Here is a 13858-nt window from a genome sequence, read left to right as displayed (position 1 = left end):
GAAAAGGACACTTAGAAGGGAAAGAAGAACAGAAGAACATTGGAAATGCACAAAAAAGAAAGAAGAGAAAAAGAATAGAAAGGAAAGGAAATGAAAAGAAGCAAAAAGAAAGGAAGAAATATCTTACTCAAAATCCATCCTATTCCTTTCCCATCATTTTTCTGCGTCTTACATCTCTTCCAACCAAACAGATCCTACGTACCCCCTCCCTCTAGATCTATTCTCCACAAATATAAAATCCAACCAGCAATCCAACTCTTCAACCCAATTTTCACTAGGCGTCCCATGTCCATCGCAAAAAAAACCCAAAAAACCGCGCTCAGCGAACCCTCCTCATTAGCAATTCAAATGAGGGTGGGACTTCCAAATATGGGGGTGCGGCCATGACCTTATTTGGGTTGCACTTGTGGTCTGCTCCCAGCAGCCATTGTAGACTGTAGAAGAAGGTCCGCCAGGCGACGCCCTTACATCAATTGCCAAGTTTGATCGCCAAAATTTTGCCTTTTTAGAGCGATTTCAAGCCCGATCGCGGCCCAAGCATTGAGGTGTATCTCTTAGCTACAGTTAAGCCGTGTCGCTGCTGAATCTAGTGGCGAACGGTTGGGGAAAGTTGAAGATTATGGATTGTTGTTGTCTAAGTGACGAGGCTAAAGAAAGGAAAAGAATAAATGCTGAAATTGAAAAGCAGATTCGGCAGGACAAGAGAAATCAACGTAGAGAGCTCAAACTGCTTCTGCTAGGTAATTTAAGGGTTAAACTGGGTGTCTGTGAGTGGAGGGATGAAGGATATGGCGCTGGAATGATCGAGCGAAGAGGCGAACGAACTTCGTTATGGTATCCTTGTGTTTATATGGTGGAGATATCATTGTGTTTGAAGTCAAATTTCTCTCGTTATAAGCTTGTGCCAGCCGCTTCGACTCCTATTCTGCTAAGCTAGATGCCTTGGTGGATGTGTGAACGATTTTCAATCGAAAAGGACGATTCTATGAAGATCTGTACTGAGTTCTTTCGCCTCTAATGACTTGTGTTTGAGGACGAATGGAGGAGAGAGCTTGTTACCTTGTGGGGTTATGCATCCATGGCCATCTTGCTGCAGTTGGTCACGACTAACCCTAACTTTCCTCACCGTTTTTGAATATTCACAGGGTTAACCGTGGTTTTTGATTTCTGCAATAGGTACTGGGGAATCGGGGAAAAGCACATTCATAAAGCAAATGCGAATTATTCATGGCCAGGGATACAGCGATGATGATAAAAGAGGTTATATAGCCCTCGTATACCAAAATGTGATCACTGCCATGCACAGTTTAACACGTGCTATGGACACTCTCAAAATACCTTACAAAGACCCAGCAAACCCGGTAAGTATTCCACTGATTTTATATCCACAAACCAGCATTTCGAGTCCCTCCATCACCCCATGAAAGTTTAGACTCGATTGTCTGTGCATTTGGTGGTTGACGAGCGGCGAGTCCTAACTTGCTCTCACTCGTCTGCCTACTTCGAGATATGTTTGTGAGTTTCCTTCTTGCTTTTAGGAAAGGGCCAACTACATAAGAACAGTCGATCCTAAAAATGTTACCACTTTCGAGAAGGAGTATTATGAGGCCACAAAGAACCTATGGGTCGATGCAGGAATGCAAGAATGTTACGATCGGAGAAGAGAATATCAGCTTAGCGACTCCGCCAAATAGTAAGTTTAAAACCATTCACGAAAGAATAAAATTATTTCTTCGCTCTGTGCTAGATACATAGAGCCTCCCAAGGCCTAGAAACCGAATTTATAGACTATAATGTCGGTTTCTAGACATGGGGGGAAGTTTGGTCGAGGAGAATGAGAAGCAAAGGCTTAAAGATCAGCCTTGTCTTCGCTCGATTTATTGTCAAAATTGAACATTGCAATGTCAACATTGATCTCCTCTCTCGTTGGAGGAAAAAAAATTTTCGATCATATTCTATCCCTGATTTCTACACCTCTGTAGGCGAGTCTAGGATTTTTAAACTTCAAAATACGCCCTCGAAAATTACTCAAAATATTTCCTTGATGGAGTGATCGAAATTTTTGGTCATGTGTTCGATTGCTGGTTTGTTGCTTTCAAGGTGAAATGAACAAACTCTAGATTTTTAGCTAGGTTCATCTATTTCTAGAATAGATTATTCAAAGCTGGAACGAAAATATTCTTTCCTAGCTTTCGAATTAAAATCTAAAAACACCATGTATTCAAAATCCATCCTCAACTGTTATAGATGAACCTTCTAGTAAGACGAAGATCTAACGACGTTGGTCGATGTCTTTCTTTCTCTATATAGTGATGTTATTTTTGATATTTTTTAGCTATCTTACGGATTTGGACCGTCTAGCAAAACCAGATTATCTTCCAACTGAGCAAGACGTCTTGCGGGCGAGGGCACCAACATCGGGAATTATAGAATACCCCTTTGATTTGGAAACGATCATTTTTAGGTAAGACATGAAATAATTTCTTTTTTTCCTTCCCTCCCTTTGAGCTTGTTCCTGGCGTTGTATGTTCGTACTTTTAATCTGTACTTTTAGAAGTCCACCATGGAAATATTTAAATGTTAAGGCAAGATAAATTGTGAAAAATTAGCAGTTTTTGATGTTGGGATAATATTAATTCTGTTGCTCAATAGTGAATACAGCTACACAAACTAGTCAGAAAATCCTCTCCATCTGCATACTAAAACAGTTTCTTCCTACAAACTGTATCTTTTAACCTTTTAGAACCAAAACTCAGGCAGAAAACTTTAAAATTTCCATCATAATTCCTTTAAAAAATCCTGGATTTGAAATGATTGTCTTTTGAGCTGCTAACTTCCATATAGTCGTTTCTTCCACAATTTCCTCCATGAGAAGGCTCTATTGTATGCCTTTCAAAGTAATTTCAGTTTTGGGCTTGAACTGGCTTGATAGTTTCAACTCCTTTTGGCTTCAGAGTGAATAGCATTTGTTCATGTATTTGTATCATCTTCCAAGGAATATTTCCCAACTTTTTAAAATCCTTTTTTCGCTGCTCAACTTCCAATCAGCCTTGCTAAATTCCCCAAAAATATAACAGAAAAAATTAAATTTGTTCTAGCTTTCCACCCACATATTCTTTTATTCAATGCACTATTATGCCAAATGATTATTTCCAAAAACTATTCACTTCAAATAAGTTTGAAATTTATTTCATAGAATATATCACTCACTCCCACATATAGCTATGCTTTTATCTTATATTCCTTTTAAAATATTTTGATTTATAAATTGTACATTTGCCATAAAAATCCAATTTTTGACCTCTATTTCAGCCTTCAAATATCATTCTTAACTTCTTTGCATAGCACTATCTACATTTTCATTTTTTATACTTTATTTCAAGTTTTCTCTGAAGTTCATTCTTATATGATCTTATATGAATATCATTCTTCGTGTTTTATTAAGAATTCAACTTTTGTTGTATCCCTTTGTGAAAATAAGTTTCTTTTAACTCTTTGAATTTTTTTGTAACTTTGAGAATTGATAATTGTGAAATGGTAAACATTTGAATGATTAGCTTAGGTCCATAGTTCTTCATTTTTCTTATACATAATGTTGTTTTATAAACTTTCTGTTATATAATATTATTTTATAATCTTGTGAGCTTGAATACCGTAGGTAGCAAAATAGCTTAATTTGACATACATTAATACTGATCGCACGAGTTCAACTAGAAAAAAATCGTACCTTGTAATCTACCAACCATGCATGCCTTATAGCTATGCCAAATTTTCCATAAATTTTCTTATTTTGTAAAGTTTTAAATGCATAATTTGCATACAGCCTCTCTTTATATTTGAGAAGAGTTGCATTTCGGTTATCTCCTGTGCTCTCCTGACGAAGGACTAGCGTCTGAAACGTCAGTTTTTTCATCTTTTCACGGTGTATAATTTACCTTTTTATCATTACTGTTTCATTAGAAACAACGAAGCAGCTCACACTAGTTTTTAGCTAGTTATCTCTTCTGCTCTTAGGGTTTTTCTCTGGGTTCTCCATTTTTCTTACTTTCTGCAAAAATCATCTATTGCTAAGGCTCATTGTTATGTTTGAGTAAAGTTGCTTGTTGGTTATCTCCTGTGCTTCAAAGATTTTTCTCTGAGTTCTCTAGTTCCCCCCCCCCCCCCCCCCCCTCTCCCCCATTGGTGGGGCTCGCTATCATGTGAGTAGAGTTGCCTTGGTTTACTCATGTGCTTTTAGGGTTTTTCCTCATTTTTCTCAGATATTAGTGGTCTCTTCTACTCTCAAATTCGAGTACAATTAAAAATTATCATTATTATCATCATCATCATCATCATCATAAGAGCAGTGCAAATATTAAGGGTTTAAATTTGTTAAACTGTTAAAATGTATATAGCTAGATAAATATATGTAGTTTTGCAGCAATAAATTTGTTATCGAAGAAAACAATACAATCTTGAAGAAATGTACCTCCATTGGTATTGTACTAGAAACCTTAAAATGTTTTCGGTACCCTGGGCTATCTATGTCAGTATGGCAAACTCAAAAGCGAAACACTGAAACAACCTCTGGGCTGATCTAAGTCAGGGCATGGCCATCTCAAAGTTTAAACCCTGAAACAATCTTTGGGCTTATCTAAGTCAGGGCATGGCTAACTCACAGTTGAAATCTGAAATAGCCTCTGGGCTGATCTATGTCAGGGTACAGCTAACTCACCGATCGAACCCTTAAACAACCTCTGGGCTGATCCAAGCTGGTGCATGGCTTACTCAAAGATCAGACCCTAAGACGACCTCTGTGGCAATATAAGTCAGGACAGGGCTAACTTACCAATCCAAGATGAGTTGAGCATGTTAGGTTTTGTTCAAAAGGAAAATTAGAGAACCTAGAGACAAGCTCTTGAATCAAGTGAAAGATCTGATAAACTCTACTAACATGTGATGCTGAGTCCAGGAATCAAACCTGAGACCCCAGAGGTGAGAGGCAATCTTGTGCACAAAAGCTACACAACCCTTGATCAGAGGCTCCATTAATTTTTAATACAATAGAAGAAGGTCATGAACTAGCCGGAGAGTCATGGGGACCAATTTATAATTTTCTAAGTTAATAATAATAATAAAAAGGTAATTTATACACCGTGATAAGATGAAAAAACTTACTGACGTTTCAGACGCTAGTCCTTCATCCTCTTTTACTCCCACGGCGGACTAGTGTCTGAAACGTCAGTAAGTTTTTTCATCTTTTCATGGTGTATAATTTACCTTTTTATCATTACTGTTTCATTAGAAACACCGACGCAGCTCACACTAGTTTTTAGCTAGTTATCTCTTCTAAATTAATAATAGTAGTTTAATCCATGGCGAATTTTGGCATTCTCCAATCCCTGACCATTAATGGATCTTCTGCTTGATTCCAAATCATTCTCGTCCACATTGTAGCTTTAGAAAAGGTTTGGACTCAATGAACAAAATACTACATCATGAATAGTATGTTATTTTTGGTGGAAAGCAAGGCTCAAAAAAAATTTTTCTTTATAATTTGTTTTTTGTGTTTTCACCACCATTATCAGGGCTTCTGACAGGATGCGTGGATGCAGATGCAAATAATAAGTGAATTATTCACCACGTTCAGCATAATCGTACAAATATCGCATAATTCGTCCAAAATCTTAAGGAAACTTGACCATTAAGAAGAAGATTGATTACATATCACTACATTTTGGTCAAACAAGAAATTCTTTATAGTTTATGTACTAAATATTGAAGCAATACCTAGCATTTTCAATTTAAACATACACCATCTTGATATTATGAAAACTACGAGGCGTCTTTCGTTAGGAATCAGAAAAGGGTCTGGTTACTAGCAATCCACCTTTCCGGCGCTAGCCGTCACGTGGTATAAATTGTGTTGGATTGTGTTACGGTCACCAAGAAGTTCGGACAATGTTCTCGGATTTCCATACAAATGTACTGACTTTAAATGAACTATTCATTTGGTTTGTTTAGTTAAGTTCTCTAAATACAAGTAAATGATCATTTTTCTAGCTTGATTGAAGCTTTTCATATTGCTGTTAAGAGAGCTAACTAAAGAAATCTACCTAAATTTTCTCTTTAAACTCAGTGAATTTGTATGGAAATCCAAGAACAATGTCCGAACGTTTTGGTGACTGTAAAACGATCCAACAAAGTGTTACGACGTGACGGCTATCACCGAAAAGGTGAATTGCAAAGAAAACCTTGCTTATTTTTGTCCAACAATTGAGAACACATGTAAATAATGTCATTTAGAACCTCAAATTTCCTGTAGAAGCAAATGACAAATGAAATGACACGACATATTTCATGGATTTGGTGATTTATTCCGTATATATTGAATTGCAAAGTTAGTTTTTAATTTTTTTTACAGAATCCCGCATTTCACCCTGCATAATTTGTCATTTTCTAGGCATAATCCAGGGGGAAATCCAGCATAATTTGAGCTTTTTCCCCGCATTCTGTCAGAAGCTCTGTATTATGTAGTTGAAATTTTACCAAATTTACCTTAGTTTGTTTCCTGGACTAAAGAGAGTCGAGAATTTGAGGACTGCATAAGTAATTGTTCTTAATTCATTCATTCAAAGAACTTGCAACCAATCAGCATCTTGACATTGGCATTTCAAAACCCATTAAAAAAAACTAAGTTACTGTAAATACCTGTCAGTGTGAAACAAAGCAGTTTTGTTATGTTGTCTTGCTTTTAGAATGAATGCATACATGCTAAAACAAATATAGAATGACGGCACCCGTTACAACATGTACTGCTGTCAACTTTTCATAATATTATTTTTCCATATTGAAGTTTCTCTTGCCCTACAGATTAGACCATTTTAAAATTTGTACACTACCGAGCACAGTATTCCTTGATTACAGGCTCATTTACTCAGGCTTAACCTCATTTCATTAATAAACTATTCACAAATACCAACGGTAAAGTAAATAATGCACAACTTCAACAATACAAACACTTTGAAATTCCACCGACCTTCACTGGAACACATGAATATTCTGCACAAAGTCAAGGGTAACCCTGAGCAACAGAGAACTCGAATCTTGAGTATTAAAGAAAATAACTGTTAAGAATAAATTTAGGAAAAAGATTATGCTTTTTCTTATGAAACTGAACTGAATAATTATTACCTTTCCATTGGTAAATTATAACTTGATGATAGCAACATGGATCGCGCTAAATGCCATTTTTCAGCATTTAATTTTTCATAAATTGTTTTATAGAGAATATATACAGCTGTATACATCGTACACAATATTGTTATTGCTTAGTTTTTTAAAAAATTATTTAAAAAACTAATCCTCTCTTTATAACACACACACACACACAAATCATTGAAAATGAGATCAACTTGTTTCAGTAATTACCCCAACAGTAGTTTTTTTCCAAACGTGTAACAAATTAGGTATTTAGTAGCAAACACTTTAATACTAAAATTTATTGCTGAAAATTTTCTTAAAATCCATTAGATGGAAGAAAAATGGAATCTTCTAAGAATATTTTAGTGGTAATTTTTTGGTATTTTCGAAGCCTCTTTAAGTAATAAAGAGTATTTATTAGCAGGGTTAAAGTTAATAGTTTAAAGTTAGATCAGAAACTCTGGTATCATTGTAATTGCAATCACTGGATTTCAACCAGCTGATAATAGTCTTTCATTTCCAAAAAATCAAATTCACCATTTTCCATACATTGGTTCACTGGTCAAACACAAAGCATTCAGTCGAGGTTGCAAGTTTCAAATTTGAATAGTCCTTTGAAAGTACCTTGGCGCCTTGCTTGAGTGCTTTGTGCTCGACCAGTGAAACAATGTATGGAAAATGGTGAATATCTCATATGTCAAGCCAGCGCAAGAAGAGTCAATTTAGATTTAGGATCACAGGGTGGGAAAGAGCACAGTTTGAAAAAATAGCAGACTAGTATGTGTACTGTAAGACTTAGGTATTGGTGGACCAAATCTTAGTTCCGTCATTAAAAGGTTGTATTTTTTGTTGTTGTTACAGAATGGTTGATGTAGGAGGGCAAAGATCGGAGCGACGTAAGTGGATTCACTGCTTCGAAAATGTGACTTCCATCATGTTTTTAGTGGCTCTTAGTGAGTATGACCAAGTACTTGTCGAGTCCGACAGTGAGGTAAGTAATAAATGATAATAAATAAACAATAATATAGTCGATTATAAGCAATAATATAAGTGTGTTTCCTGTCTCATGAGAAAAATAATTGGGGTTGGTAGGTCAGATTTTTTTACTGATACAACAGTGGAAATGAGCTTACTGGGAACCCTGTGGTGCATTTGGGAATGAAAAAATATTAGGGTCGGCAAAAATGGGCAACAAAATTAGGGTCGGTTGTGCAACAGGGAGCACTTTTTTTTTCGTTGGGCATAAATAATAGGGGATATTAGAGTTGCATTTCATTGCCTTCAAACAACAATAGTCCACTTCAGCGTTTATCTGCCATCTTGAATACATTATGATAATGAGCATGAAAGCAAGATGATTGGCGAGATGTTCCTTGTTCTGTTGATGATATTGATTATGAGACATTGCAATGTCTTCTATCGTCCTGGTCGATGTTACAAATTAAATAGCTTTCTGTTTTCTTCTTCAACTTTTCTGTTCAGTTGAGTTTAGTTTGTAAATATGTTACCGTTCGTCTGGTTTCAATGTTAAATATCATAATTCATTATATGACACACTCAATTTCCAGTGTATTATGAACATTTTTCCAGTGCAGTTACAGAGCCATTGAGGCATGGTCTGTGAACCGGCTCGAATATTTTTTTATTTTTTTTGCTGATGTCAGTGCAAGGAAATTTTTTTATTATTCTTTTTTGCAGTCAGTGGTTTAAGCTTGTGACTTTTAAGGTTGCTTGTTTACAATAAAAATGGTTGTTTTTCATGCACTCTTTCTCAGTTTTTTGTGTTGTAAAATAAACTCTTTGTTACACTGCTATAGTCGTGTATAGTCATTCTCACTTTGGTCATTATCGCAACTTTACAGGGCTAATCCTAGAATGTTGTTGTACCTGGGTACCATGATTACTATATAGAATAGGCCAGTTCACAGTTTAAGTATCGATTCCACTGTGCATATACTGATTTTATCCTGAATTTTAATTTTTTTTTGTTTAATTATGAACAAAAGAAGGTTTAGACAAAAAAAGTGAGAAATGTGTGATAAAAACGCTCGCACACTGAAAGCGATTCTTAAACTATAAACTGGCTTATTGGTTTCTACCATATCTTTTCATTTTTACCATACTTTTGCACTACTAGTGAAGAAATAGAAAATGTGCGCACGTGCTGTATGCAGTCATAAAGCACGCAGGGATTGGCAGAACCCAAGAAAAGTGTTAGGAGAAGCACGATGCATAACAGAGTGCTACTTGACACTTCTCAAGTTCTGCCAGTCCCCAAGTATAAAATGCAAAGGGCGCATGTGTGCTGTGTGCTATCATAAAGCACGCACTCCCAACCAATCAGAACGAGAGATTTACAACAGTTATTTTATAATGCATCATCAAGGCTAAAGTAATTTGTAAACAATGATTGATCTAAACCAGAAAACTAAAGTGCTAATTCTTCTTCTTTCAGAATCGGATGGAAGAGAGTAAAGCTCTATTCCGTACCATAATAACGTACCCCTGGTTTCAGAATTCATCAATTATACTCTTTCTGAACAAGAAGGATCTGTTAGAAGAAAAGATAATGTTTTCACATTTGGTGGAGTATTTTCCTGAATTTGATGGTAAGTTGAGATACACTGGATACAATGGCTAATAGAGGCTTTGCACCATCACGTGATGGCAGCCATGACAGGAGGCACAGCAATAGAGTCCTTCTCCCCTGGGAAACTGAATTCTTTCTCATGTAAATCAGATGAGACGAGATTCAATTTTACCTGCCTCCTGTCATGGCTGCCATCAAGTGATGGTGCAAAGCTTCTATGGTACTATAATCTCTCACAATTATTTTTACAGTAAGAGATTCACTTTATAACTTCAATCCAAATCTTTCAAAATTGTTACACAATCCTTACTGCAATGTGAACTTGACACAGTCTTTTCCGCAACCTCAGAACCTAGGGCAGATCCAGGGGGGGCAAAGGGGGGCTGAAAACAAAACAAAACTGAAGAATTAGATGCTTTTTTTTATTGTTTTCTGTTGTGTTGACAGAAAAAACTGAATTAGCCGCCCCCCTAAACTCAATTACCCCCCCCCCCCTAAAATTTTGGCTGGATCCGCCCTTGAGAACGGCTACTATGCTACTATAAAGGTTTGGCACCACCGCGTGACAGCAGCCATGTTAGATGGCAGGAACAATACAATCGTTTTATATGAGAAAGATTTCAATTTCCATAAACACAGGGATTTTATTCTGACAACTAACCACAGGCAGTATTATGGGTGCTGCCACGGGATGGTGCAAAACCTCTTTATGTTTTTCACAATTATTCTCGCACTAATAAATTCACATTATAATTTCATTCCAATTGTTTTTTCCAGGCCCTCAGTGCGATGCTCAAGCAGCTCGAGAGTTCATTCTTAAAATGTTCGTGGATCTTAACCCTGACACAGATAAGATAATCTACTCACATTTTACCTGTGCTACTGATACAGAAAACATTCGCTTTGTGTTTGCAGCAGTAAAGGACACAATCTTGCAACTAAATCTTAAGGAGTATAACCTAGTTTAAACACAGAATCATAGGTGGGTAATTTATATTATGCAGACTGCGAAAGAACCTCATTGGTTAATATGATCTTGAACTTCTCAAGAGTGAGGTCATAATGCCGTTGATTGTTGAACGGGTTACTTGACTGCAACACCCCCCCCCCCTGTTTCGGATTAGCCAATCACACCTCTTTATTATCCAATAGTGGATGTAACTTCAGTTATTTATGGGTCAAAGGCTACCTAACGATTTTGTCCCTTTCATTGAGATTAGGTACGTATAATCATTTTCTATTCATTCAGTTGCGGATTTCATTCAGTATCTTCTATTATCAAGTTTAAAACCTCGGCATAACCCAGAAGGACTAGAAAGAAAATGCTAGTCTCCTTGTTTACCACTGTTCCATGGCTATGCACTGATCAAGTTAACAGTCAGGAAAATCTGCAATTCACTGCAGTCAGAGTATGTGAAGGTACAGAACAATTAATGCTTGATTGACAGCAATTTACTGCTTGATTTCTGTTGCGACTGTGATCTCTATCAGCGTATAGCAATGCAAAGAGTAGTAACTGTTCTTGTGTGACGGCATGTACACAAATCTGGAAACTTACCAGACAAACAAAGGAGACCTTGTTTATTTCTAATGATTATTATTATTACGCCATTGCATTGTTGTTTTTTTTTTTTTTTTGTATCCATTGATTGAGCATCTCAAGAAAATTTTTGATTTTGAAATAAAATTGAAAGACCATCCTATGAGAGAGTGGGTGGGGAGTGAGCAGAAATCATGTGGGAGGGGAGGGTAGGTAAGAATTTAGAAATCTTTTAGAAAAGGGGATGGAAAATAGGATTCAATTGATTTGGAGATTCAGAGCTTATTCTTAAGGAAAATTAGCTTTGAATTTTTATGGAATGAGAAAAAGAAGAAAAAATTTCAATGAATACAAAAACAAAAATGCAATGGTCGTTCCGTTATGGGTTTGCTTTCGCTCACGATACATGACAAGGATCCAGAAGTTCTATAACTAAGTTACTACACCAAATACCAATGCTAGTATCATTATCATTAGGTAGCACTACCACAGGATGCCCAAGCAATTACTTGTACCGTATTACGAAGGAATGTATGTGGAATCATATATCATAAGAATATCTAGAGTAATATTCCTAGATAGCTTACCATTTTTTCGTGACTCTCGTTACTGCTGTCCTTTGTGTCTGTATGCGATTTTAGGTCAATCTGACTAGTTTTGGCATTTTACGGGCCTATAAATAATTATTTTTTATTGTTGATAACAACTGGTAAGCTAACTACAAAAACTACTATAGATAATCTGACGATATATATTTGCACATAGATTTCTTTGTATTATGGCACAAGCTCATTGCATGGGCTTCCTGTGTCCTGTGGCACCACCTCAACATCTAGCTGCCTAAGCTGAAAAGCTTTTAAGTAAAATCACCCAAATCAAAGTCTTTGAAATTTTTTTAATTAGCTCTAAATTGAAATAAGCCACTTGTTACTCATTCCATATTAGGGCCCCTTTTTGTAACTTGCAGAGAAACCCATAGTGATTAAGGACCTTTGAAATTCGGCCCACAGAAGAGACAGTCTATGAAGCCCCTCACGGATAGTGTCCCAAGAATACTTCAGTTTTGTTGATTAAGTCTCTTTCTTAACGGGGTTGAAAAATCTCATGCTTATGCCCTGTAGTTTGCTTTATTTTTGCTTTGTTTAGAGCTATAAATTCCCATATCAACACTCTTTTACTTGTACAATCATTGATGAAACTCTATGTCAAGACGTCATTCAATCAGGATTACTTTCAACCTAAAAACACTCTAAAAGGCTCCGCAAAATGGGTTTGTGTTCACAGCCAACAAGACACGAAAAAAATATAAATGTTAATTGTTTCAAATAGTAATAGTTATGATAGAAAAAAAAAAAGATTCAACCAGAGAAAACCTTTGTGTATTTTTGTTGTGGTTGTAGTACACTTACCCTAAATCCACAGCGCATCAAACAACATGGCAACTCAACAAAAAATTACCCAGTAAGTCTTTGCAGGCATTAACATGCACAAAGCAAACCTTAAAACTTGGTCTAAGTGTATTAGTATAGGAAATCGCACGATCTCGAGTACAATTTGGAATTAATAGACACGAGTAATGTTTTGAAAGTTTTTGTAATTGCACGAGCCTTTAGGCGAGTACAATTATAGAACTTTCAAAACATTACGAGTGTCTTTTAATTCCAAATTGTACGAGAAGATCGTGCGATTTTTTGTTTATAGTTCACTCAACAAAATTTCAGTAAAAAATGCGAAGCGACGCCGTTCATCTTTGTCTATTTGGCGGCCGATTTCCAGTCCATCGTGCAACTGAAATGCATAAAAAAGATTAGTTCTTACGGCTTTAAAATTTTATTTATGCTTTTTAAGTACAAAATTATAGAAAATAATTGTTTTGACATTGTTTTGGCCGTGTTGCCATAGCGACTTAATTCGGTACTCCTACGGAGTACAATTAACGCTATAATTGTACTCCTCTCGACCAATCAGAGTCGAGTAATTTTGTTGAGTGTACTATAAAAGAAGGTATATTAACTAGAATATTAGGAAAAGTGAGACGATTTCTAGATATTTAAAGAAATTTAGTTAACAGACACTTGATTTGCCATCTGTATAACGTGCAGTGGGTTTGAGCTAGCAGTTGAGCGAGCTAAAAAAAATAAATAGAAATAAAGAGAGGTTAGAGTTTCGTGCTCTCTTCGATGAAAGTTACCTCCCGTGACCCTCCCTCTTAGTATCACAAAAGTCTAAAGTGTACAAATTAAAGCCAGAAAAAAAAAACATAGCAAAAAATTTATCTTGAACTATGATATATCTTACAAAATGTATGTTGATAATAGGTACACAAGTTATCTGGAGAATGTAAAAGGATGATTTCCCTTTTAAACTACTGTTATTCGTTGTGCAAGAACGAAAACTGATAAGATTGAGAAGGGAATGTATAAAAAAATGAGAAATGACAAAATAAAAGTCTTTTGTTGTGTTGCGCTTGTCCTGGTGTTTGTAGCTTGGAAGGTTACTTCGGTTATAGAGTGGATGCAATTAAACCGTGAAATAAAATTAAACTA

General features: G+C 36.1%; 1 protein-coding gene across 1 annotated transcript; it reads left to right on the top strand.

Moving 5' to 3' along the window:
- The first annotated feature begins 418 nt into the window (after positions 1–418).
- LOC116288167 (guanine nucleotide-binding protein subunit alpha-11) lies at positions 419–13774 on the top strand. Its single transcript, XM_031694918.2, has 7 exons — positions 419–740; positions 1177–1361; positions 1539–1693; positions 2336–2464; positions 8044–8173; positions 9638–9791; positions 10550–13774. Exons 1-7 carry the CDS (start codon positions 620–622, stop codon positions 10738–10740), a joined length of 1065 nt encoding a protein of 354 aa, XP_031550778.1. The 5' UTR covers positions 419–619; the 3' UTR covers positions 10741–13774.
- Positions 13775–13858: the final 84 nt, after the last annotated feature.

Source organism: Actinia tenebrosa, unplaced genomic scaffold (assembly GCF_029948245.1).
Source record: "Actinia tenebrosa isolate PJP-AT-01 unplaced genomic scaffold, QUT_ActTen_1.0 PGA_scaffold11__36_contigs__length_13525064, whole genome shotgun sequence".
Classification (NCBI taxonomy): Eukaryota; Metazoa; Cnidaria; class Anthozoa; order Actiniaria; family Actiniidae; genus Actinia; species Actinia tenebrosa.
Note: the sequence above shows the minus strand (reverse complement) of the source record. Positions and strands in the feature narration are given on the sequence as shown.